Source organism: Patagioenas fasciata, chromosome 1, assembly GCF_037038585.1.
Source record: "Patagioenas fasciata isolate bPatFas1 chromosome 1, bPatFas1.hap1, whole genome shotgun sequence".
NCBI classification, from domain to species: Eukaryota; Metazoa; Chordata; class Aves; order Columbiformes; family Columbidae; genus Patagioenas; species Patagioenas fasciata.
The window spans coordinates 34,455,567-34,478,451 of record NC_092520.1 but is presented as its reverse complement, the minus strand read 5'-3'; the positions used below and the strand labels follow the sequence as shown (position 1 = coordinate 34,478,451).

At 37.7% G+C, this 22,885-nt stretch overlaps 1 protein-coding gene across 2 annotated transcripts in view; it reads right to left on the bottom strand.

The window, feature by feature from the left end:
* VWA8 (von Willebrand factor A domain containing 8) overlaps positions 1-22,885 on the bottom strand; it is a 186,131-nt gene that overhangs the window by 45,295 nt on the left and 117,951 nt on the right. For both annotated transcript variants that reach the window (XM_065848747.2, XM_065848831.2), the window contains exons 27-36: positions 22,143-22,251; positions 21,076-21,214; positions 19,664-19,866; positions 12,239-12,355; positions 11,618-11,682; positions 11,399-11,524; positions 10,660-10,769; positions 9,225-9,379; positions 7,285-7,486; positions 776-857 (exon numbers count right to left, since the gene is read on the bottom strand). In XM_065848747.2, the coding sequence (XP_065704819.2) occupies positions 776-857; positions 7,285-7,486; positions 9,225-9,379; positions 10,660-10,769; positions 11,399-11,524; positions 11,618-11,682; positions 12,239-12,355; positions 19,664-19,866; positions 21,076-21,214; positions 22,143-22,251 (1,308 nt within the window). The remainder of the gene's footprint in view (positions 1-775; positions 858-7,284; positions 7,487-9,224; positions 9,380-10,659; positions 10,770-11,398; positions 11,525-11,617; positions 11,683-12,238; positions 12,356-19,663; positions 19,867-21,075; positions 21,215-22,142; positions 22,252-22,885) is intronic.

The window sequence follows — 22,885 nt, the reverse complement described above, 5'->3', positions numbered from 1 at the left end:
ACGTTAATGCCTTACATTTTTCAATGACTGTGTAAGATACAGGCCAATGGATCAATTATAAAACAGTGAACAGACCCAAATTAATTCTCTATTAATTCAAAAATTCCATAGAATATTAATGAAGCATAACTAAGTTAAATGAGAATCAATTAATATTGCTGAAACCAAAACCAAATAGATAGAGTTAAAAAGAAAAAACTCTATAAAATTTCTGATGTGTGGGTTTCTTTCATGTACTATTTAAACATCCAAAGTTGAGAGACTGTGTACTTTTGACGGAATGCGGACTTTCCAAAGGGAGAACCAAAACACACAGAAGCTCAAGTTGCTTTCAAGGTAAACTTTATATTGGCCCCAGTACTTGATTCCTGGTTTCCTAACACCTAACACTGGATCATTCTGCCTGTCTCTGTTAGACTCTAAATACAGAGGAAAAGGAAAAGAAAATAAAGATAGCAAAACAAAATGAAAGCAGGTAGATGATAATGTGCATGAAGATGGGGAACGAGCAGAGGGAACAAAAATCGCAAGATAAAGCTACCTTCCATATTTACTAATTAATTGCTACATTTTCATTGGTACCACCTAGTAAACGGATAAAAAATGTTGACAAAAATATGTTGCAACAGCCGCAGAATTTTACACACTATGTATGAATTATTCTTACTTTCCAGATCAGAAAAAATATTGGCTTATCCTGAAGTATTAATTCATTCTAAATTCTCTTTGTTCTTCATGTAAGACATAGGCTGCTCTAATCAATAAAATCAGTTACCTAGGAATAGCAATGTATTTGATCTTCTTTGAGTTAAGATCTGTTACTTCCAAGTATCCAGCAGCTTGTGGAGGAGTGACATCTGAAAATAAGCAAACATGTTATTTTCCTGCTGCATGATTAACTGCTTATTGCATTTGCATTTAGCAAGTTAAACATTTTGTTACACAGTACCTGTCAGAAAATGATAAGCTTTCACATTCAATACAGGAGTATAACTTGCAAATATGGAATTGTTTCACTATTATGATAGTGAGCAACCAGACAGGCACAATTATAAAAGAATAATATATTTGTACAGCAAATGTCAAAATTACACACGAATATAACCCTACTCACAAAAGCACTAATCAGGCATTACTGCAATCCCTACCTCATTGCTTTTATCCGTCTCTGAAGATAATGTCAGCTGTATATCTGACTTTACAAGCACGTTGAACAAGATTTCAAAACATTGTGCTCATTATTCCCACTTTAAAATTTCTCAGTAATATTATTCTAAATATTGTTGCCTTAAATTGAATCGCTCTTTTTGCAAGTAGATTCTCAGTAGGCAAAGATCTTACAACTTCATGGTAAATAGACCTAGATTATCAGGCATTTAATATCCTGCTTATAGACAGTTTAATGAATACATCTAATATTATGGTCCCTCCCTCAGAAATAAATTTGTGTGTGTGTGTCTATGCACATAGACTGGCTTTTGCCACCATATGAGCACGCTCTGCCTGGGCTCAGAAGTGGCTTCCAGTTGGGAGCTGCCATTCATCTGCCTGGAATAAACTGAGGAACTTGAAGTTTTTCAGAAAATGAACCAGAAGACTGAATTACACCACATAGTATGGCTACAAAATACCGTTGTCACAAGATGAAAGCAAGCCTAGATTTCCTCCTGAAATAATGTCTTTCACCTCCTTGAAATGAAGAGCCTGATGTTACCTGCAGAAGTGTTGATGCTCACACACAGCACACACAGAGAAGACCAGTAAGATCAGCAGTCTAAGAGGATCTAAAATCCAAATCAGTGTAAAGAACAACCAACAACAGCACTTCATGCATATCTACTGTACCTACATATCCACAGCATGGCGCATGTACAGTAGAACATCTGTTGACTTTACTCATTTCCATAAAAATGTCAAACACATCAAAAATAGGAAAAAGAAGTCCAGAAATATGCAGGTTTGTGGGCCACAGAGCACTTTTTGTTTTGCCTAGATTTTGTTACTGTTTTAATACATGTTCTCTCTTTTGGTAATAATGGAGGATAAGATATATATTAAAAATTCTGATGAAGATCTAGAACACAGAGCTGAAACTGAACTGGAAGAGGTAGAACTGTGGGATAAGAATTAAAAATTAAAGTTTATAAATTAGAGAGAGAACACAAATCAACCAAATTAAATTATGAAAAGACAAAGGATTGCAGAAGAAGGAAGCTGAAGAAAAGGTAATCAAATGTTTAAATGCAACACAGGAGCAACTGGCCAGGATCTCCTGATGAACCATGAACATCAGACCTAAACAAGTGCAGTTTGTTCCTCTTTTGCCAAAGCCCAACAGAGAAGAATGGCTACACGCAGCTCTAGACACCAAACTTTAAGGAAAAGATAAGCTCATGAGATAGTCCTGGGCGTGACAAAGAGGTTAGAACAGATGGGCTACAAGGACAAATATAAGCAATTCTTTTCATCTAAAAAGAGACTTTGCATTTGAAAAACACATCCCATAATATCAAAAAGATTCTTATAAAGAGAGCAATATTATCCTGACTGAGTGGAGGTGACATAAAGTATTTAGTTTTGTTTATAGCAAAAAAGGTGGATACCAGGAAAAGCTTTTCTTATACAAGGAGAGCAAAGTATAGCAATAGGCCAATTGTTTGACAAACATTGGTTAAGAGTCTAAACATGTCATCCTGTCTTTATATAAATAGGTGGACCAGATGATGTGTTGAGGTTATTCCTGTAACTGCGTGTGTTATACTACATGTTGTTCCAGTTACTGTCGCACTAATAGAGATACATACTCAGTAACAGACTGTTATTTTATGTTCATATATGGAAAGTGCTGAAAATTCAAGTAAATATTTTCTTTCAAGTAGTCCTCATTTCTATAGCCGTGTTTTTAGAATAAACATTAATCCTTATTTGCTGGATCCTGCCATGATCTCTTGTCTGAGTTTATATTTTGTGGCCATATATCTATTTGGCAGTCTTTGGGGAAATTATTACTGTATTCCTTTTTGAACAACTATTATCCTGGTATATAGTTCCAATAAAACATAGAGAAAATTATTTCTTTGTTTGTTATTCCTGGAAAAGTTTTGGTAAAACATACTGAAGTACGGTAGATTCTGGCTGAGTTCTTTGAATTATTCATAGAAAAGGAAGGCTGCGTGCCAGACCTAACCAGTTGTCTGAGAAGATGAGAAAGAAAGTCTGATAGATACACAAACCCAAGCAAGAATATAAAACAGCTTCTCAAAGGCCACATAAGAATTAGTGCAAGAACTTCAAGGGACTGCCACATACTTGATTTCATGTAATAGGATGCCTTCCCTTCACTATACAATCTCCCAGGAAAGAACACAAAGACTTATTAATGAAGACTTACAGAACTTATACAACAACAGAACCCGAGGGAATGGCAGGAAGATGTGCCAGGGGAGTTTCAGGTTGGACATTAGGAAAAGGTTTTTCACCCAGAGGGTGGTGGAGCACTGGAACAGGCTTCCCAGGGAGGTGCCACGGCCCCAAGCCTGACAGTGTTCAAGAAGACACTGGACAACACCCTCAGACACATGGTGTGAACTGTGGGGTTGTCCTGCGCAGGGACAGGAGTTGCACTCAATGATCCTTGTGGGTCCCTTCTGACTCAGGACATTCTACGATTCTATGAACTTTTGTAGATCGGTAACTACAGGTCTCCAATGCAGAAACAGCAGTGCAGATGAATCAACAAACATTCCAAGGCCCCCATGAATTATGCAGCACAATCAGGAACAACCAACACTGAATCTCCAAGGGATTGTAGCAGTTAAATTCAATTGCATTCAAGTGCATTCAATTAAAGAGCCTGTCAATTAGTGAGACTGAGAGGCAAACTCCAGAAGAAGCAATAGCCCAGCAGAGAGGTTTGCAAATGTTGGATCTCAAATGGGCACAGTAAGGACTAATACCTTATAATCTCACCTTCCAAGTGAGCACATTAACGCATCTCTCTTTTCTTCAGTCTTCCCATTTTCACTTTGAAAGATTTTGGATTCATGCCATAACAATGGCAATACTAGGTCCCTCTGATCTAGTATCCTGTCTACCAGAGTCGTTAGATGCTTCAAAATTATAAGACCTGGACAAGCACACATGGCATTTTGCTCAAGTCACCAACCAGTTCCAATCTAGGGGCTTCTTAAGCTGAACGTGGTGTCTTTTTATGTCTATCTACTTAGAAACTTCCCAAGAGCTTGTCCAGTTTTCCTTTGGATCCATATTTTGGCATTCACAACATCCTTTGGGAAGTAGCTTCACAGGTTGGTTCCCTGCTCTGTGAAGAACCACCTCTTTTTATTTGTTTTGATGACGTTCCTACTACCTTCATTAGCTGCCCTTAACTGGTTCCGACCATTAAACTGCTTTCCCACCTGTCTATCCCATACATGTTCTTGTAGAACTCCACCATATACCCCTTTCCTGATCTTGTCTCCACATGCAGGAGATTGGGTCAATGTAATCTTGCTCATCCTCATTGTCCTTTCCTGAATTTAGGTCAGTTCAGCCTTCCCCCACCTTGAGACAAGGGATCAAAATTAGAGTGTTGGAGAAACACGGATTTATACAACAGCCCAAAGATTTCGCTGTTTTTCCCAGTTTCTTCCCCAGTAATTCTTAACATTTGATTTGCTTTTTTTTGACTGCCACTGAGCTTTCAACTGATGTTTTAATGAAAATATCTATTGTAACAACAAAATCGCACTCTTGAGATGTACTGATCAGCCCCATCATTTTAGATGTAGAATTAGGAGTCTTTCTTTCTTCCTTCACATACATTATATTTATCTATACTGAACTTTATCTGCCATTTCTATTGCAGTCAGCACTGTAGTTCTTCTGTAATCCTTCATTGTGAATCCCTTCTACCATGAATAATAACCAGTATCATCAGCAAACACTGTCACCTCATTGTTCATTCAGTTTTCTATTTTTTACATGACCACACTGGGTAGCACACGTCTCCATAGGGCTCCACTCATGACTCTTTTCTCCACTAGAGAAACTGATCATTAGCTGAAAAATGGAAATGTCTGATGTCCTTAAAAAAGGCTATGGAGTAGAAAACTTACAGTCTTGCTCAGGTCCAATTTAATTGCATCGATACAGTCATATTAAACATGATTCAGTTAAGATCAGTTTTGGTAAATCATAAATTGTCATTTAGAAAATAAAAATCAATGTCAATGATCTTCAAGAAAGCCTTAAATCTTTCAACTTACATGGCCATAAAGCATGGAACAAATCATACTTCATAAGATCTGTAAATTTACAGCTATCAGTCACTATTCATGAATATATTTCACCATAATTGAGGGGGAAAAAAAAGTTAGTAACTTGTTCAGCTACAACAACAGATATAAATTAAACTACTTGATCAGACAGAAGCCAGTTCTCAGGTAGATAATTTGTTTGGGTCAAGGGTATCCAGGATTCATGAATGTCCCTTGGTTTTTAATTATATTCATGTAGCATTATAAAGTGTTATATTACCAGAGCAACCTATAAGACTTAGAAATAAATGTCAAGATCTCAATTTTAGGTATCATTTGGAAGCACTGTATCCCTCCATCATTCCCAAATCAACAAACTAATTTTAACAAAAGCTCATAAGATTTACCTTCTGAACTTTGATACCATCCACTTCAGACTCAGATATATGTACTTTTTTTACAATGAAGGCTTAAAATAAATAACCCAATCTGACCCTTCAGCAGGTTATAAAGTATGAGAAGATTACAGCCTGAAGTGGTATAATTAGTTCCAAGATCATCATGCAAAGTCTAACTACATTTTATTAGGTTAAATTTTTCTAAAAGTTAACCTTTTCTTTACAAACATAGGTAACTTCAATTTTCTGCTCTGTTTATATCCTTGATTTTGCTTCTTTAGTGAAGCAAGTATTTTATCCTTTTAGTAATAAATAAAAGGATTTATCTACACAGGGAAGTAACCTGTGGTAAATGAGACGTATTAGATCATTTATTTTGTAAAAGAGAGTTAATTTGGAACAAAGCATTTATTCTGGGACAGAAAGTTTGCATATGCAAGAAATCAGGAATAGTAACAGGAATCATGAATAGTAATTTTGGGGGTTGCAAAACTCACAAATGCTGTTATTTAGCACTCATTGGTATATTTTTAGTTATTGGCCGAAGAAGCTAAAGATACAATGATAACAGAAAGCTTGGCAGGGGAGCACAAAAAAGGCTGGATGTCTGTAGGTTATACCTGCTCTATCAGTGTACAAGTGGAAGAAGGTTTTGCTGTATGTGAATGTTGCTCATTCTCTTGGACAAGGGAAGAACTAAAAAGCCCAGGTCTCTTCAGTTTGGAGAGAAGGCAGATGTGACTGAAGCTAACAAAGTCATGAAGGCGATGATTAAGGTGAATGCAGAACTGTCATTCACCCAACCCTGCAATGCTAAAACGAGGGGCACTTGATAAAGCTGGTGGGAGACGAGCTGGTCACAGAGAGCAGTGAACTTGTGAGCTTGCTGTGGAGACACACAAGTTGAGAGAAGGACCAGACAAACTTGTGGACAACAGGTCCATACAAGGAGATTTCAAGGCTAAGGCTGGGATGCTTTCTGCAACAGCTCTCATAAAACAACTGCAAATGTTGAGAAAGTATTGAAGTTTTGCTCAGGGAAGTGGTGGAGTCACCATCCCTGGAGGTGTTTAAAAGGCATTTAGACGAGGTTCTTAGGGACAAGGTTTAGTGCTAGAGTTAGGTTATGGTTGGACTTGATGGTCATGAGGGTCTCTTCCAACTGGAATGATTCTATGATTCTATGAAGGGAAAGACACAGAAGTGGTCAGGCTCACATGCATTCCTGAAATAACCTCTCCTGTTGGCCCCGCTGAAGACAATACTTAGCTAGACAGATAAGTTTGTCTTATCACTGTGTGTCTGTGTGGCACTGAGCAGTAGTAGGAAACACTAGTGAAGGATGATTGCTGAACTGGAATGATCATATTCCTGCAGCTGGTTCCCAGTGTGGACAGAGGGAGATCCCATCTACTGGGGTATCCACAGTGTAGGTAGCCTGCTAATTCCTCAGAAGTATAATTAGGCATGTTAATAAGATCCAAATTAGGCTTTAAAATGAGTGCAACTACTCTCATTCCTCCTCAAATGTTTGTTCTGTGATTCTTTAAAAACATTTTGGAAAAATTGGTGAGTGATTGCAGTTTACAAAACAAAAACAAGTACGTACAAGTATATGAACCTCTTACCTTTTGGGTAAATGTCTTTCAAAGGCACATCTCCAGGTGCTAAAATTCTGACTATTTGATTAGAAGCCAATAAAGTTACACAATTGGTTTGTTTTGCAGCTCCTGTTTTCCTCCGGGGTCCATAATAAAATGGATCAGAAGGAGAAGCACGTTTGTGACTCAGAGAGGAGTTTCTTTTCCAGCTATACACTTCACTAGGAGACTGCAAAAGAGAAGGAGTCTACATAACAAAAGGTTACTGCCATTGAGCCTAAGAACTAACATTTCTTGCTAAGTTCTACTTCTTATCTAATTTTAAATCTAATGTAGCTACTGTGGTTACCGCTCATGTCACCACATGACAAAAAAAAAACCTGGATTATTTTGTCATTAAAAACTCCTATGGGAGTGAAAAACAACAGACCACCTGCGCAAGTCTTAGGAATTGAGACTCTTTGAAGATCTGAAGTTGAATCAACTATTTTTTTTCTTCATGTTGAACCAGGAACAGAAAGCACTGAAATAACCTAATCTGGAATCAAACTCTGTAATGAACTATTACTATAATCTAAGTTTCCACTAATGTAGATAAATGCAAGCAGATATTTTAGTAATGAATTCAAAGTTAGGCATTAAGGCTGGGATTTGGCTCCACTTCAGAGCTGTAAATATAGATGTCCACATGTGAGCCAGGTGCTTCACCTCCTGCTACAGTCAGTAGAGTCTAGAGAATAAATGGTCTCATCTTGAAGGCAGCCTCTACGTTTGATCAGCTGAGCATTGCCACTATACTAAGAGCTCAGATACTTTGTCCATACTAAATACCTGCAACATTAACCCTAAACACTGATTCTGAAATTTTGTCACCTTTAATACACTCCCTCTTTGACATTCACGTGGACATTTAAAACCATGTATGTTGAAAGACAGGGCTTCAGTCTAAATCATGGGGAGCAAAACGTTTCATCACCAGTGTTGGAGCTGAAGTGTGTAACATCTTTAGTACTCCCTTCTCTAGACTGCCTCCCTTTTCCTGCAATAAATGCACATCTGTTGTAACTAATAGGAAAAGCTAGCATAATCAACCTGGTAATTTAAGTACAAATCAAGTAAAACTCAAAAGCTAATTGTAAAGACAGGGAATGTCTTATTTAAAAAAACGTATTTTTGAATCATTTTGGATTTCAGAGTATACCCTTCCATCATTTGGCTTTCCCAAAATTCATGTCTGTAAATAGTTACATTTTCTAATTTGCCCAAATTTAGTAAGCAAACATTCCATTGAATTATTTGTTCCATAAGCACCACCCTTTTAATGTATCACTAGATAATAAATATAAATAAATCCAAATAATTAAACATACTGCTTTTATTTTCCCTGTGTTTACCTTCACTCCTTGCAATAGCCTCAGTGACTACACTGTTAAGTTCCACTTTCCTTTCTGATCCTTTTCTACTTGTGTCACAGAAGTCAGTACAATTACATGCAGTATATACAGTTTATATTATTAAATAGAGAAGGGACTGTATTGTTTTGTTACCACTTTCCGTATCTTTTTCTTTCTCTTAAATCTAAAGTCTTGCTAGCTGCTGCACATTAAGCAAAAGGTTCACACCGAGCAGTCCAAAATTATACTTATATCCTTCTCAGTGGTTATATTTAATTAAAAATCTATAAAACCCCACGATTTATTAAATATTTATCTTGCCAGTACTATTCAGAACTTTCCTATGACGAATTTTGTCTGTGCCAGATATTATGTTGTTTGATTTCTTGTTATTTCAAACTTCACTGAAATCTCTCCAGATTAGACTACCCTACCAAATGGTGTACATTACATGAAATTGTCATTTACTGTCATTCCCTTCTTTTTCCATATCATTTGGTAAACAGGTACTTAACTGCCTACAGAAAAAATGAGATCATATTACTTCATTGTATAATAATGCTCAGTATTTACCAAGAGGTCTGGGAACCCAATCACAATAGTAGCATAATTATGTTCGTCTGAGAAAATCCTGTTGGGGGAGCTGATCTTTTGTCCCACAGCTGCGCTGAGGTTTTCTGAAGATAGCTGGTCACTTGAAACTGCATGTGGCACACACAGTTCTGATGCTAAACAGGGAAATCAAACAAAATGAAAGTCATTAAATCCAGATGTGCAATAGGAAACTATATTAACTGTAAGAGCGCTGAGCACTGATCATTGCTATTACTTTGAGCATACAATTACTAAAAAGCAGAAGATTTGATTATACTATACTACAACACAGAAGTCAGGAAATAATGTTATTTTTGCAAAGTACTTAAAATCAGGAAATACTAGCTTTGTACTTGCTTATGCCACTTAATTTTGCTCGCTACTGTGCAAATGAGGCAGGAAGCCTATGGAATAGAACAGCATGTGATCTCACTGAAGACTGTTTTAATGCAATTGCACAGAAAGGCAAAATGTAGGTTTGCACAGGTGTCAACGTGACATTTCTTAGTAGCTCTTTGCAATTCAAATAACATTATTTGTAACACATTTCTGGTAAATAATTGTCTAGTTTTCTTTTTCTTTAAGCTAAGGAAAACTAAATTTTACTCTGTGCAATTGTAACAGCTCTTTGCCTCAAATTATTGACACAGTGAGAACCTGGTATCTTTAGTTCTGCAGCACACTCTGTTTCCACTTGAACGGGCAGACTATCTCATTTACCTGACAGTGGGAGAAAATCTTTCCTCCCTCAAAGGATGAATGGGCTACTGGTTTGGGTCAGTGGCAAAACCACACTGGTCTACCTTTTCTTAGCTCTCCTGCCACAGGTTCTGCCTCAAAGAATGAGAACAGGCTGAAGATGTTACATTCAGGGTTTGCTGAATGATTTGGAAAAAAAGTGGAGAGGGGATATCATAATTTTTAGATTGGAAGAGCAGAAATAAGATAAAAAAACTTTAGAACTTTAGAAACTGTGACTTCTGTTTTAACAGGGGATCTTTTGTACTTTTATAAGTCTTGGGAAACATCTAGCTCATCTGAGTTTACGTAACAGACCTGCAACAGCGCACAGACTGGGCTCATTAACATATTGGGTCCCTTCTGTTCTTATGTTATAATTCCTGCCTATTTTTTCCTTTTTCTTCTGTAAGCTGGTACATTTCCTGTAAGTCCATGACTGAGGGTCTTAAACGCTACAAGGAAACAAAGATGCTTTATTCAAACAACCTGAAGTTTGAGCATGGAATTTGCCATGCTTTGTGAAATGTTATTATTAAACAAACATAAGGGAAGGGCAAAAAGAGAACTGGAAAGAAGGTTACCCAGACCTTTAAAGTAAAACAGCCTTGTTTGTGCAGCTGCAAACACAGAAATAATTAAAAAAAAAAGAACAAGCCAAGCTTGCATTCAATACCTGTTGTTAAGCCAAATCCCATGTCAGCTGGCTCTTCAGTCAATGCATACAGCTGGCAAACCTCATTGTGTTCAGCTTCCATATGGGCACCCTTGGTTAAAAGAAATTTCCTGTAAAGGACACACATTTATAATAATTCCTGATTGAGCGTGTAGATCTAAAAAAAGGACTTTCATCTTCTGAAGTAGCAAAAACATTGTATGTCTATATAAATGAAGTTATCAACACCTTTTGCTAAAATGAAACATAATTTACCAAACACCTGTGAGATAGGAAAGGGTAAGCCAGCAAGTGGCAGATGACTTCTGGTAAATGTTTACACACTTTTATTTACTCTTCAGTTATAAAAATAAGCCAGCAGAGTAATATTTCTTTCACATGACCACGAAAGTAAAGCAAACAGGCACTAACCCAGCATGATGTGGCTGTACTTCCAAAGCCAGATCCACCAACATTCTCAATATCACCTCAGTAAAAACAGCATTAACATCCATAGAATCAAAGCTAGTCTAGATATTCAGAGGCATGAATTTAGGCAGGTATATCCCGCTCATTTTCTACTCTAAAAGCCTACCTGCACTTTGACCAGAGCCAATCCGCATCCTAAACTCTAACTGTTTAAGTCTAGTTAGTCTCACAAACTGAAAAAACAATTCTGAGACCAGGAGTGAAAAACTCCTGAACATAAACAAGACACAAACAAGAAATAATGCCATCAAGAAAACCAGGCTTAACTAACTGATTTGTTTCATTTTCAACCAAGAGCCACCGGTCTTCAGCCACCAGGAAAACAGATTTCAGATTGATTGGAAGCGAGATGGTGTGAGTTTGACCCTCTAATACATCCAGTACAATAAGGCGGTTTCTGTAAAATTGGAAACCAAGAAAAGAATAATCAGACAGGGATGTACATATCTGTTATAAATCTGTATAATACGAGGATATAATTTACTCTCACCCTGCTTCTTTGTAGAACACCAGCCAGTTTTTGTGTGAAAACTCTCGGCACATTTTGTAGTTGCTCTGTATAGAAATACATCATATAACAATTATTGGTTGTTACATTCATCCCAGTGAGCTTCCCTGACTTCCCTGAAGGTGGACTACATTTTTCCTTTACGTAGAATAATCCCTGGCATTAATTACCTCTCAAAATGCTATCTAGCCTGACTTGTCCCAAGTCAAATAACTGCATCATAACTGAGTTCATAAGTTTGGACATAATACCTTGTAACAAAATGTTCAATTATTCACAGTTCCAGGTCCAAAAAGGGATATTTTAAAGACACATATCATCAGACAATAAAACTTAATTATATTTTACATATCACTGTTCCAAACAATGCTATTTTATGTGTAAGGCATTTAAACACACATGAGGGTAGACAATTAAGTCTTTGGGTCATAAAAACAGAAAGATAAATGATCCTGGGGCAGTACTTCCAATATTGATGTTTGATTTTTAAAAAAAGCCAACAAACAAACCAACCAAACAAAACCCCTCACAAACAAATAAAACCAAACCAAAACAAAAAACAAAAAGCAACTTAGTATAATAGAGGCAGGTGCTGTTCCTCACCGCCTCTTCTTTGCTGCTCCACCATGACATTCTCTTAGGAGACTCTTGAGCATCTGGTAAGAGCACAAGTCGGCGAAGGGCACCATTGTTTGTATCCAGCAACAAGACGACATTGGTCTGTAAATGAAAAGCAGACCTGGGTACATCTCAAGCCCATTTAAGAGACTACAACAAATCTATCTGAAGCACTTTTGTAACTCTAGCAACTTAGGACATTTTGAAAAGATGATGTAAATTTTGTTGCAAAATGTAGGCTGAATCTTCTTGGTTCATTTCAAAGCTCATGGAGAAATTTAATTGCAGAGGATAAGTACATGCAAAAAGTGTTGGAATGTTATTTCAGTTTTTCCACAGTGTTCTATCTATACATCTAACATTCACTTCTGCATAAGCTCTAGAACTAGACTAGTACGGCTTACATGTCCAAGCTGTGGTCAGCTACAGGTGAGAGACACACCAGTTTTGTTTTGTTTTGTACCATCACTAAAACATTTCATTTCAGTTTTTACATTTCTTAGAATTGCTCTAAAATACCCACTACTTAGTCACACTGAAGATGAAAAACTGATGAGAGAAGAAATGGCTTAGTACATCCTCTCCAAGTTCATCCTTCTGATACTGTGGAGCCTATCGAACATCCCAGTGCATGACAATCCTTCTGTGACCTGCACTGTCAGGCAGCTTGTGGTGTCAGAGGTGGGAGAGCTGTTGGAGGACACCAGGCTGACTTGAGGATGGAGATGAGAAGCAGACGGGACACTGGACAGAGTTGTCCAAGTGTCCTCCACAGATCACATGTGAAAATATTGTATGCTACATTTAGGATTTCAGATTTCTCCCTTTGTTAGTCAATGTCCCAGGGTCCGCGCATGACGTCAAATGATGGGGACATTTTAAACATTTATTTTTACAAAGAACTGTAGCTGTTTCTAATGTGTTTAACTAAGAATTCAAGAGAACAATCATTCAGGGCTAACGTTAATTGCATCAAATGACATTTAAAAGTTACAAAAGAACAAGTTAATTAAGCCTTGGGTTGAATTTTTTGATTGCCATTCAAGGAAACATCAGGTTCTGCAAGGACATTAGCTTCTCCAAGGACTTACTAAAAGTAAACTGTCTACGTACAACATCTGCAATAATGCAAGATAGACGTTAAGGGAGTAAAGCATACATTCCCACAAATTGTCCTAAATAAAACAAATACAAACAATCTGAGTCACAGCAGTTTTGTTCTTTTTGGGTACACTTCATACTTTCACTAGGACCTTTTGGGAGGATTAACTTTATTTAATAATGACAGTCATTTGAAGCTAAATATGGTAAAGCATTAAAAATATTACCATGTTATTTGGAGCATTTGGGAATTTCAGCTGGAGTTCAATAACTCTAAAAAAAGAAGTTTGCTTATGTATTATAAACCAAAACTATAGAAATGTTGTTCAGGAAAAAGAAAAAAGAAAAAAACAAACAAAACAAAACAAAACATAACCAAGCAAAAACCCAGGGCATTTGCTTTGGATTTTGGTTTTCTGCCATATTTTATTTATATAATTCTGCTACAGAACTGCTGAAGCAAAGCAACGCATCAGCCTTCCACCTGAGATAAAGAACACATATGAATCAATTACATTCTACCACTTAGCGTTAAATTTATGAGAGCAGTTGGTAATATAAAAAGCCTCTCTACTCCACCCCTTTTGATGTTAATGGTTTCCTTCTGTGCTAAGTGATTGATGTATATTCTGGGTTTAAGAATAGATTTTTGCGTCACTTGTGAACACATCCAAGAGCAGCTTTGGCAACTCGTCAAGTGGGCTGGGAAAAGACACTGGTGTGCAATTCCGCTGTGTTTGTTCTTGACTGGGAGAAAAGTAACCTTTGGGTGACCTCTTGACCCCCATGTCTGGAATTCCAAACTCTGGACAGATGCAATAACCAATCTTGTGAAGTGGTGTGCCGTTATTTTTAGTTACTGCAAAGTTTCCCTTTCCTTACTGCTGTTTTTATTTTAGCCAGCATTTTCCTCTTAAAAGTCCTTAAACCCAACAGGGATGTGATTTCACTTTGCTGGTATGGCAAGTTGTTCCTTATGGTCTCGCAGACAGAGAGGAGAGTTAGGGGAAGGAATACACTCCAATTTCTGAGCCGGACAGCACAAACAATTCAGTTTAACCCTCTTGTATTCTCACAGAATCATAGAATGTGCTGAGTTGGAAGGGACCCACAAGGATCATCGAGTCCAACTCCTGTCCCTGCACAGCACAAACCCCACAGTTCACACCATGTGTCTGAGAACATTATCCAGTCTCTTCTTGAACACTGTCAGGCTTGGGGCCGTGACACCTCCCTGGGGAGCCTGTTCCAGTGCTCCACCACCCTCTGGGGGAAGAACCTTTTCCTAATGTCCAACCTGAAACTCCCCTGGCACATCTTCCTGCCATTCTCTTGGGTTCTGTCATTGATCACTTCTCCCTGTACTCACTCTCAGTTTCATTCTCTGCTGCCCTCGATGCTTGTATGCCAAGCAACCAAGCTCACAAACACAAGACTCTTCTTAGCTGTCAGCTTCAGATGAGGTTGATTCTTAGCCTGGTATGGTAACCCCTCTGTACACTCCCCACCTTGCCTCCTGTCCCACAAGTACCTGTTCTATTAGTGCCACCCAATGACTCCTTAAGTGACACACATGTAACAGTCCTGACACTAGGCACAGATACAGATATAGCACATTGTTCACTAGGTTTAAGTGAAAAAAGTCTGTGCAAGAACTATATGGTTTGTGCCTTCAGAGGCAGGGACACGATGTAAGTAGCTGACTGGTGTTCCAATCAAAGTGAGTGACGTCTTTCCGATAATTTGGGAGACCTGACTGTATTAATACTAGAGATTTCAGCAAACTCAGAGCAGTAAACAGAGATATAAGGTTTGTACTTACAGAAAAGGACAATCTTAACCTTTTCTATAGAAGGTGTACACCTTTCTATATAAGCACAGCTTCCCTTTTCTATAAGGTGTGCTTATCACGGGATCACAAAATGGTTGGGGTTGGAAGGCGCCTCTGGAGATCATCCAGTCCAACCCACCTGCTAAAGCAGGTTCACCAGAGCAGATCACACAGGAATGTGTCCAAGTGGGTTTTGAATGTCTCCAGAGAAGGAGACTCCACAACCTCTCTGGGCAGCCTGCTCCTGAGCTCTGGCACCCTCAAAGTAAAGAAGTTTCTCCTCGTATTCAGATGGAACCTCCTGTGCTCCAGTCTGTGCCAGTTGTCCCTTATCCTGTCATCGGGCACCAGTGATTTCAGTGAACTGAGAACAGTAAATAGAGATATAAGGTTTGTGCTTATATAATATCCAAAAAAAAGAAGATAATTTAATAACATCAACCAGTTTTTGAAGAAAACACACTCTTCCTCCTGGACACATATATCAGAATGTTACAGGGACTAGAGGTTTCAGACATTACTACTAGTAGGTTGCAGGTCCTTCCATATGCAGGTCCCCACTTGCACTTCAGGCCAGATCTCAAAATGTTAAAAAAAGTCTTCTTTTAAGGGGAGTTTACCATCGCCTACATGTAGTGACTGAGGTGGATCTCTGCGTCACCTTCTGTGCCACAGACTTCCTCGCTCCCTTGCTATGGGAGAGCTTTAACAGCGAGCTCCAGCTGCAGGTGGGACAGGGACCAGCAGCTCCCTCCCTTCCCATACCACCTCCTGACCAAGACAGACAAATGTTGAGTTAAAGGATGCTGGGGGGACACTGCCTGGGCAAAGCTCACCGAGCTCCCTCCCTCAGGCAGACTGTAGGTTATCCTGTCCATCCAGCCTTTCAACAGAGCAAAGCGCTTGTGAGGAAAAAACAGATGTGTGCAGTTAATTAATATGCAAATCAATTCACCATGTGTGTTTTCCTCCTATAATCCCATATCTACTCACGTATAAAGTTATTGGAATTTTTTACAGTCTGTATTTGCTCTTCTGAGCTGTAAAAGCAGTAGGTGCAAAAAGAAAAGTGATATAGGCAGGCACGAAGCTTTATAGGAAACAGGGGTACGCCCTGAAGTACTGGTAGGGAGGAGAGGGCAGAGGTATTGCTGCTTTGAAAAGATAAATGCAACTCCCATCTTACAAGAAAGAGACTTCAGATTTCTGAAGAGTCTTTCCAAAGTCTGAACAAAAAGATTCTGGCCACTAGGAGGAACAGAATCATCTACCTTTTCTTCCAAGAAGATGTAAAAGTGGCTTAAAAGTAGATGAATCTCTGATTTGTGCTGTTAAGTTAAATCCCCAAGGAGTTTAGTTTTAGTAAAATTTTACTTTAAAGGACGGAAATGAATGGTGATTTTTCATTTTATTTCACTGGAGGGCTCTGATGAAACCAGATGGATGTCGTCTGGGAAATAAAACACGCAACCTTATTTGAAGAGCCACAATATCTTCACCTCATCCTTTCCAATAAGGTTATAATCTGTTTAAAGTGTTTCTTTTTTATAACTTAGTCAGAAATATGCACCTCCAAAGACCTGCATTAAGACAAAAAACTGAGAAAAATCTTTAGGTTTTGGTATTATTTATGAAATATCAGCTGTCTAGAGGACTTTTTATCTAATAGATGAAACTTAATTCTACAAATATTGGTCTTTTGAAAGTACATGTAAACAAAACACTAAAGCATCACATACCTCATTCACATTACTTGTTTTCCTTCAAGATCTGTTTAATGCACCCTTAGCACAAGTAGCTAACCCTTGGAACCTTGCCCAAAATACAGATGTGCCACTAATCTACTTACCTTAACATGAGAATGCTGCAAATTCTGAGCTTACAGCCGCCAGTGACCTTAGTAGTCCTGAAGGCAGGCACCTTGACTATACGTCAAGGCTCCTTCTGTTGCCAATGGCAAGAGAGAGGCACCTCCACAGAGGGCAAGTGACCATGTTCTACCTTAGCTGCGATGAGTTGCTCTTGCACATCACTTTTATTCTCCCAACAGATACAGAAGGTACTTGGATGATTAGCTTAGACTATATGCACACTTGCTAACATCAGTAATTACGGATTTAATTTCATATACAGCAATATCCACCTCATTTCACAGCTGCACAAAGAGAGCACATGATTTTTTCCATGGCTTCACTGCAGCAAGAGTTGGGAATAAAACCTAAGCTCTATGTGGAAGAATTGAACTACTGAGAATCCTTCTTTTGATTCAGTGACAAGTAGAAATGTAGAGATCCTAAGAGATGAGCCATAACGTAAGGAAGCAAAGCAGTGGCTGTGAAGACTGCAACAGCAGCATTTGTCTGCCCTGTGCTTTGGTGCCTCATTTAAAAACTAATCCCAAATAAATTACTAATGTAGTCCATGGATACAAACATGCAATGCAACAGAGAATCCTTTTTCATATTTTTTTCTGTGCAAGATGTTTACTTAAGTTCCCCAAGAAGCCTAAAATTACTTTTGAATGGAGTCCTAAGTATACAATGACTTTTTGCAACCAAGTTTGTAGTTTAATGAAACATGTTTTAACACTCAACAAGTAAGGTCTGTCTTAATGTTAACAGTATGTAAAAAGTCCTAAGATAATGCAAAGCATTCAGAATGTTGTAATTTTGTATTATTTTACAGCAGCATAAACCAGGTTTATTTTCAGAAAGGATTTGTTCGCCTGTAGCACTTGCTAAGAAAGGCAAGGCTGAAACTGTCAAATATTTCAGCTTTGTCAGGGAAAAACATGAAGTTGCAGCTCAACTGAAGTCATCTGGAAACAGGCACTGAGTTACCACAGTCCGTCCACAGAGAGCTTAATTCAAACTGTGACTGAAAAACATATTCCACGAGGACAGGCAAAACCAGTCACAGAGTTAACTACCTAAAGCTTCACAAATGAACCTTCGATAAAAACTTCATTGCTGACACCAAATGCTATTGTGATTTGGTTAAAAGTAAAACTAGCTGGATAACTATTAATAGTTTCATGGTCAGAAATTCAGACTTAGAAAGCAAAGAATACTGCTGGGCTTTATGTTAAAAAGTGTGAGACAGTCTAAACATTCTTAGACATGAGATAGGTTGCCATCTGTTTTAGTTTCCTGCACTGACTTCATCAAAAAATGCCAAAGATTGTTTAGAAATGAACAAGTGTGTTATGTGCATCTAAAAATACCCCAAATGGTACCTTCTGAAGCTGTTCAAGACAACCACACAGGCAACCACCATAGGCAGGTAACTTCAGAATCATATTTTCTCTAGTTGGCATTGGAAAGTGTCCAAGGCAAAGCTAAAGAAGGCACAGGTGGTTCCACCAAAGGTGGAATAATTGTGTTTCTCATAAGGTATCAAGTTTAACTGCAGTGTTTGAGACTGGCAGGTGGTGTCAACGCTTGACGAACATTCCTGGAGCAGCAGTAACACAGAGATATCAGTAATGAAATCACTGAAAACTGCTTAATGCCCTAACTCTATGTAGGAAAGGTTCTTCTAGATCAGAGTCTCTCAGCTATCAAAAAAAGGGCCGAAGAAATATCGAACAACAAAATGAAAAAACAGCCAACAATACTGATGAGATTAAATGTCCATGCCAACCATTATGACTGGTAGGTAACATAATAAACTATTATTAATATTGAAAAATGAACAGCAGCAGCACGGTATCAACGGTTATCTCTTATCACTGCTGGGTAAAGAAGTTTTGAATTGGAAATGTTCCAATCAGTTCGCTGACAGTAGTAGAAAGCTGAATGTATGTGGAAGGTACACAATACTTGACTTTAAAAAAAGGACTGGAGGCAAACCAGCGTGGAAGTCGTCAGCAGTTCTAAATTTGCATTGCTGACACAGTAGATGTCAAGGCTTACAGTCTTCTTTCTAGTCTTGGTACTTTAGATGTTACAGAATGAGGAATATCAGGATGCACAAAACAATAGTGGTATGAAGCAAATACAAGCAACATTTTACTTTGTGACTCAGAAAATGTCTCTTTCTTATACTATTATTTGAAAAGTAAAAAGGGGACAAGCTCAGAGTAGAATTTAAGTTCACAGCATAAGACAGCTTACTTAGCACTTTGCAAACATTTGCTGCTTTACTGAGATTCCTGAACTCAACTCACTGTCTTCCTTTCTCCCATGTAGGTTAATCTCCTATTATCAGTAAGAGAAATAAGATAAGCAGGTAGAACTCAGCTTCAATAACGCAAAAGGACATTGTCCAGCAAAAAAGTGCAAGTGGAAAATCTCCACATAAAAACTAAAGCTGAAGACAACTCCCAAGCTTCAAGTATAGTGAAAAAGAGAATATTCAGCAGGGTGTAGGCTTATCCAGGCTATTTCAATCTAAAGAGGTAGACACCTCAGAGATTCTACCCTTATGATATTACTTTGCTCATCACTAAACATTTAGTTGTGTTTTTTTCTTTTTACCTCCTCTTCATGTAGAACCACTTGACCTTTGAGTGGATTTCCCAGCGGTGCCACGGTCACAAAAGGTTGCCAGACACTTCCAACTGTTCTTGGGAAGAGGTCATAAAGGTCCACAAAGTATCCACTCCTACTGGAAATGTTCATGAAGTACAAGGAAACAGGATTGCATGTAGTAACATAAAGAACGTTTTCAGCTTCCTCTTCTGAAATAAGAAAATAAAGTTAATGAAAGGTTACTGACATCGAGCATTGCTCTTTTGGAATTATATATGTCATAAGCTCAGCAGATGATATAGCAAAATGTACAGAAAAATTACCACCATTGACAGAGGGAGATAAAGAGAGAAATGGCCTCTTGATACTAACTAAATGTTAACAGGCAGAATCTTACCACAACACTATTAACTCTTTAAACAAGTAGTCCAAGGCATATTTGTGCAGACACGACTGCAGTGCCTGCCAGCTGCTAGTATACACAAAATCTGTCCAGATGGTTTTGTTTGTTTATAATCTTGCTTCTCCTTCTCTATCCCATTCTCCTTTTCAGTTCACATATTTAATTAAATGCGAGATGAACGCAAACTTCGTATGGAACCTTTCATATATAGAATCTTCCTGACTGATTTCAGACGATTCTTGAAATCAATACAAAGCCATCTAATTTATGTTTTGCTGCCATAAAAGTCTGTTAATGTATTTGAAACTAAGGCTACAAACAGAAAAAACAGCATTCCAGTATTGATCATTAGCGATCAGTTTATAATACACAATAAAGTTTGGACCTATTTAATGAACATTCCCACTGATGCAATTCACTTTGGGACATAAATAGTATAGGTAACTAAGGCAGCCTTGATCCAGCGAGAAATAATTTTTACCAGTATAAGCACAGGGAAAAAAAGCACAGCACTCTGCAAGATAAAAGATTTGTATTAAAACTGAATTGAGAGAGGAAAAGTCAAAGAATTGTTTTTGTGAAGTTACACAGTGTTGAACATACAAACTAAACAGACTTGCAAATTGTGGCTGTGTTCTACTTTAACTACATATCCTTCTCTTAGTTTGAGAAAGATGCATACCCTTACAAAGACCACTATGACTCAGTGAAATTATGCTCCAACTTCAGTGGCTGAATATTTTTGTATTTCACCTACTGTTCAAAAAAAAAAGAGTGGAAAAAGATTAATTGTTATTCCTATACTCTATTCTCATATTCCAATTCCTACTATTATTCTTGTATTCCCTTGCAAACACACCTAGAAAGAAGTACTACTGTAAATGCACTGAAGTGTTACTATTACAATTAGAATCCCTTATATTGCCCTTTTACATCCTGCCACAGCCCAGTCCTTCCTCTTCTCCAGGATATTTCACATGTTTATAATATTTGGGATAATTATAGAAGTTGGTACCTTTTGTTACTGTGACATCACAAACGAAGTTAACTTCACCCAATGGCAGCATCCAAAAAGCAAGTTCTTCTGTGAAACTGAGGGACCTGGCTTCGTGTCGTTCCAGTGGAAATCCTTGAATGTTTAAGTACACAGGGCCCTAAAACAAATGATACCAATGAGGGTTTGCTAAAATATTCCATTCACCATTCTTTATGAAAATCTACAAGTCTTCAAGACTTAACGCTATTAATAATAGAAATACAGATCAATTACTAAATACACAAAAGGGAAAAGGAAATGCTTTCCTGCAAGTTCTTTGCACGTCCATCCTGCCATTTTATTTATAAAAACCATTGTGCCCTTCCTCTTTAGTCTTTTATTGGTTTGGAACCATTATTGCTCAGTGGCACGAAGGAGGTATCACGTACTGATAAAACACAATCCATGTAAGGAAAAAATCAGAATACTTTTGTTTCAAAGAAGTTGAATGGCAATTTCTTATTACATAAAGTTTAAATCTCACCCCTACATCACATTAGTAGTTCAGGTCTTTCCTTATTCACTGTAGTAATAATCACTGAAATTAAGCAAGAACCCGAAGCTAAAAAGAACTTAGAAGCTTTGGCTGCAGGTCAAATTGCACCAAAGGTTCAGATTCAAACTTCACAGTCCCAAAGACCCATAAGAAAACAGCTGCAGGTAAAACAGAAACAGAAACTAGCTTTCTTTTCGCTCTCTGACCTTATCCAAAAATTGAGATCTGGGTTCTGAAACCAGCCACCTGCAGGCATTCAAAACAGCTACAAAGTTCCTTCAAATATGATACTTTCCATATCCTCATAAAACCCTGTTTCCAAGAACTTCTGGCCAAACTTACTGATTTGAAAGCTCACTTTATGTTGTGAGGGGTAGGTATACAAAAATATTCATTTTTCTAGTCAGTACAAAACACCTGAGAACAGGTAACAAGAAGCAAGCTTTGTATATGTTCTTTCTCCTGAAGAAATTAATAACATTTTAGATTCTTTGCATCCCAATACAAGAAACCAGTATTATAGGAATTTAAACTAAATTAAAGGACAAACCTTTACATCTATTTTTTTAGTTTCTGTTGGACACAGCAGTTTCTGTTGTGCATTCCCTGGTTGATCGACTTTCCAGTAGCCCATAAATTTGTGATCTGGCAATGGAAGTCTGTCAAACAATTCAGAAACAAACACAATTTTACATTTATTAACCAGCAAATGAATAATTTAAACAACTGCATTTTTCCAAAAAGACATGCCTGAAGATTCTCTTGTAGAAAATACTTCTTCGCTAAAATATTTCATTTCTTTCATGTTTTAAAGCACAAAAATTGTAGACTTCTGGAATACTAATACAATCACAAGCTAAACAGCATAATAAAAAAAGAAGTAATTCATGTAATATGGCATCTGAAGTAAAACTTCTATGGTCTGAATTATTTGAGGCATGTAATAGTATATCCAAACTGTCCATTGCTTTGCTTTATTCAGATCAGGCAGGGTGTAAATAGTATCACTTCAAGTAACTCCAGTCACTGACACACTCATCTAAAAAAGCAGCAGAATAAGCACAATAAACACTGTGGCAAGTTAACCAGCCCATTACAGTTCAATTATTTACTAATTATTATACTTTGCCACTGCTCACATGAACCAAGGCAAAGGGATACAAACTTGAGAATAACCCATTGCCTTTGAAAGCCACAGCTGCTTGCCTTGGTCTGATCTCTTCACTTCTGTACATTTTATTTAGGGAAGAAATATACGGGACAAAGTAAAGCTCATTTATATAGAAAAGAAAA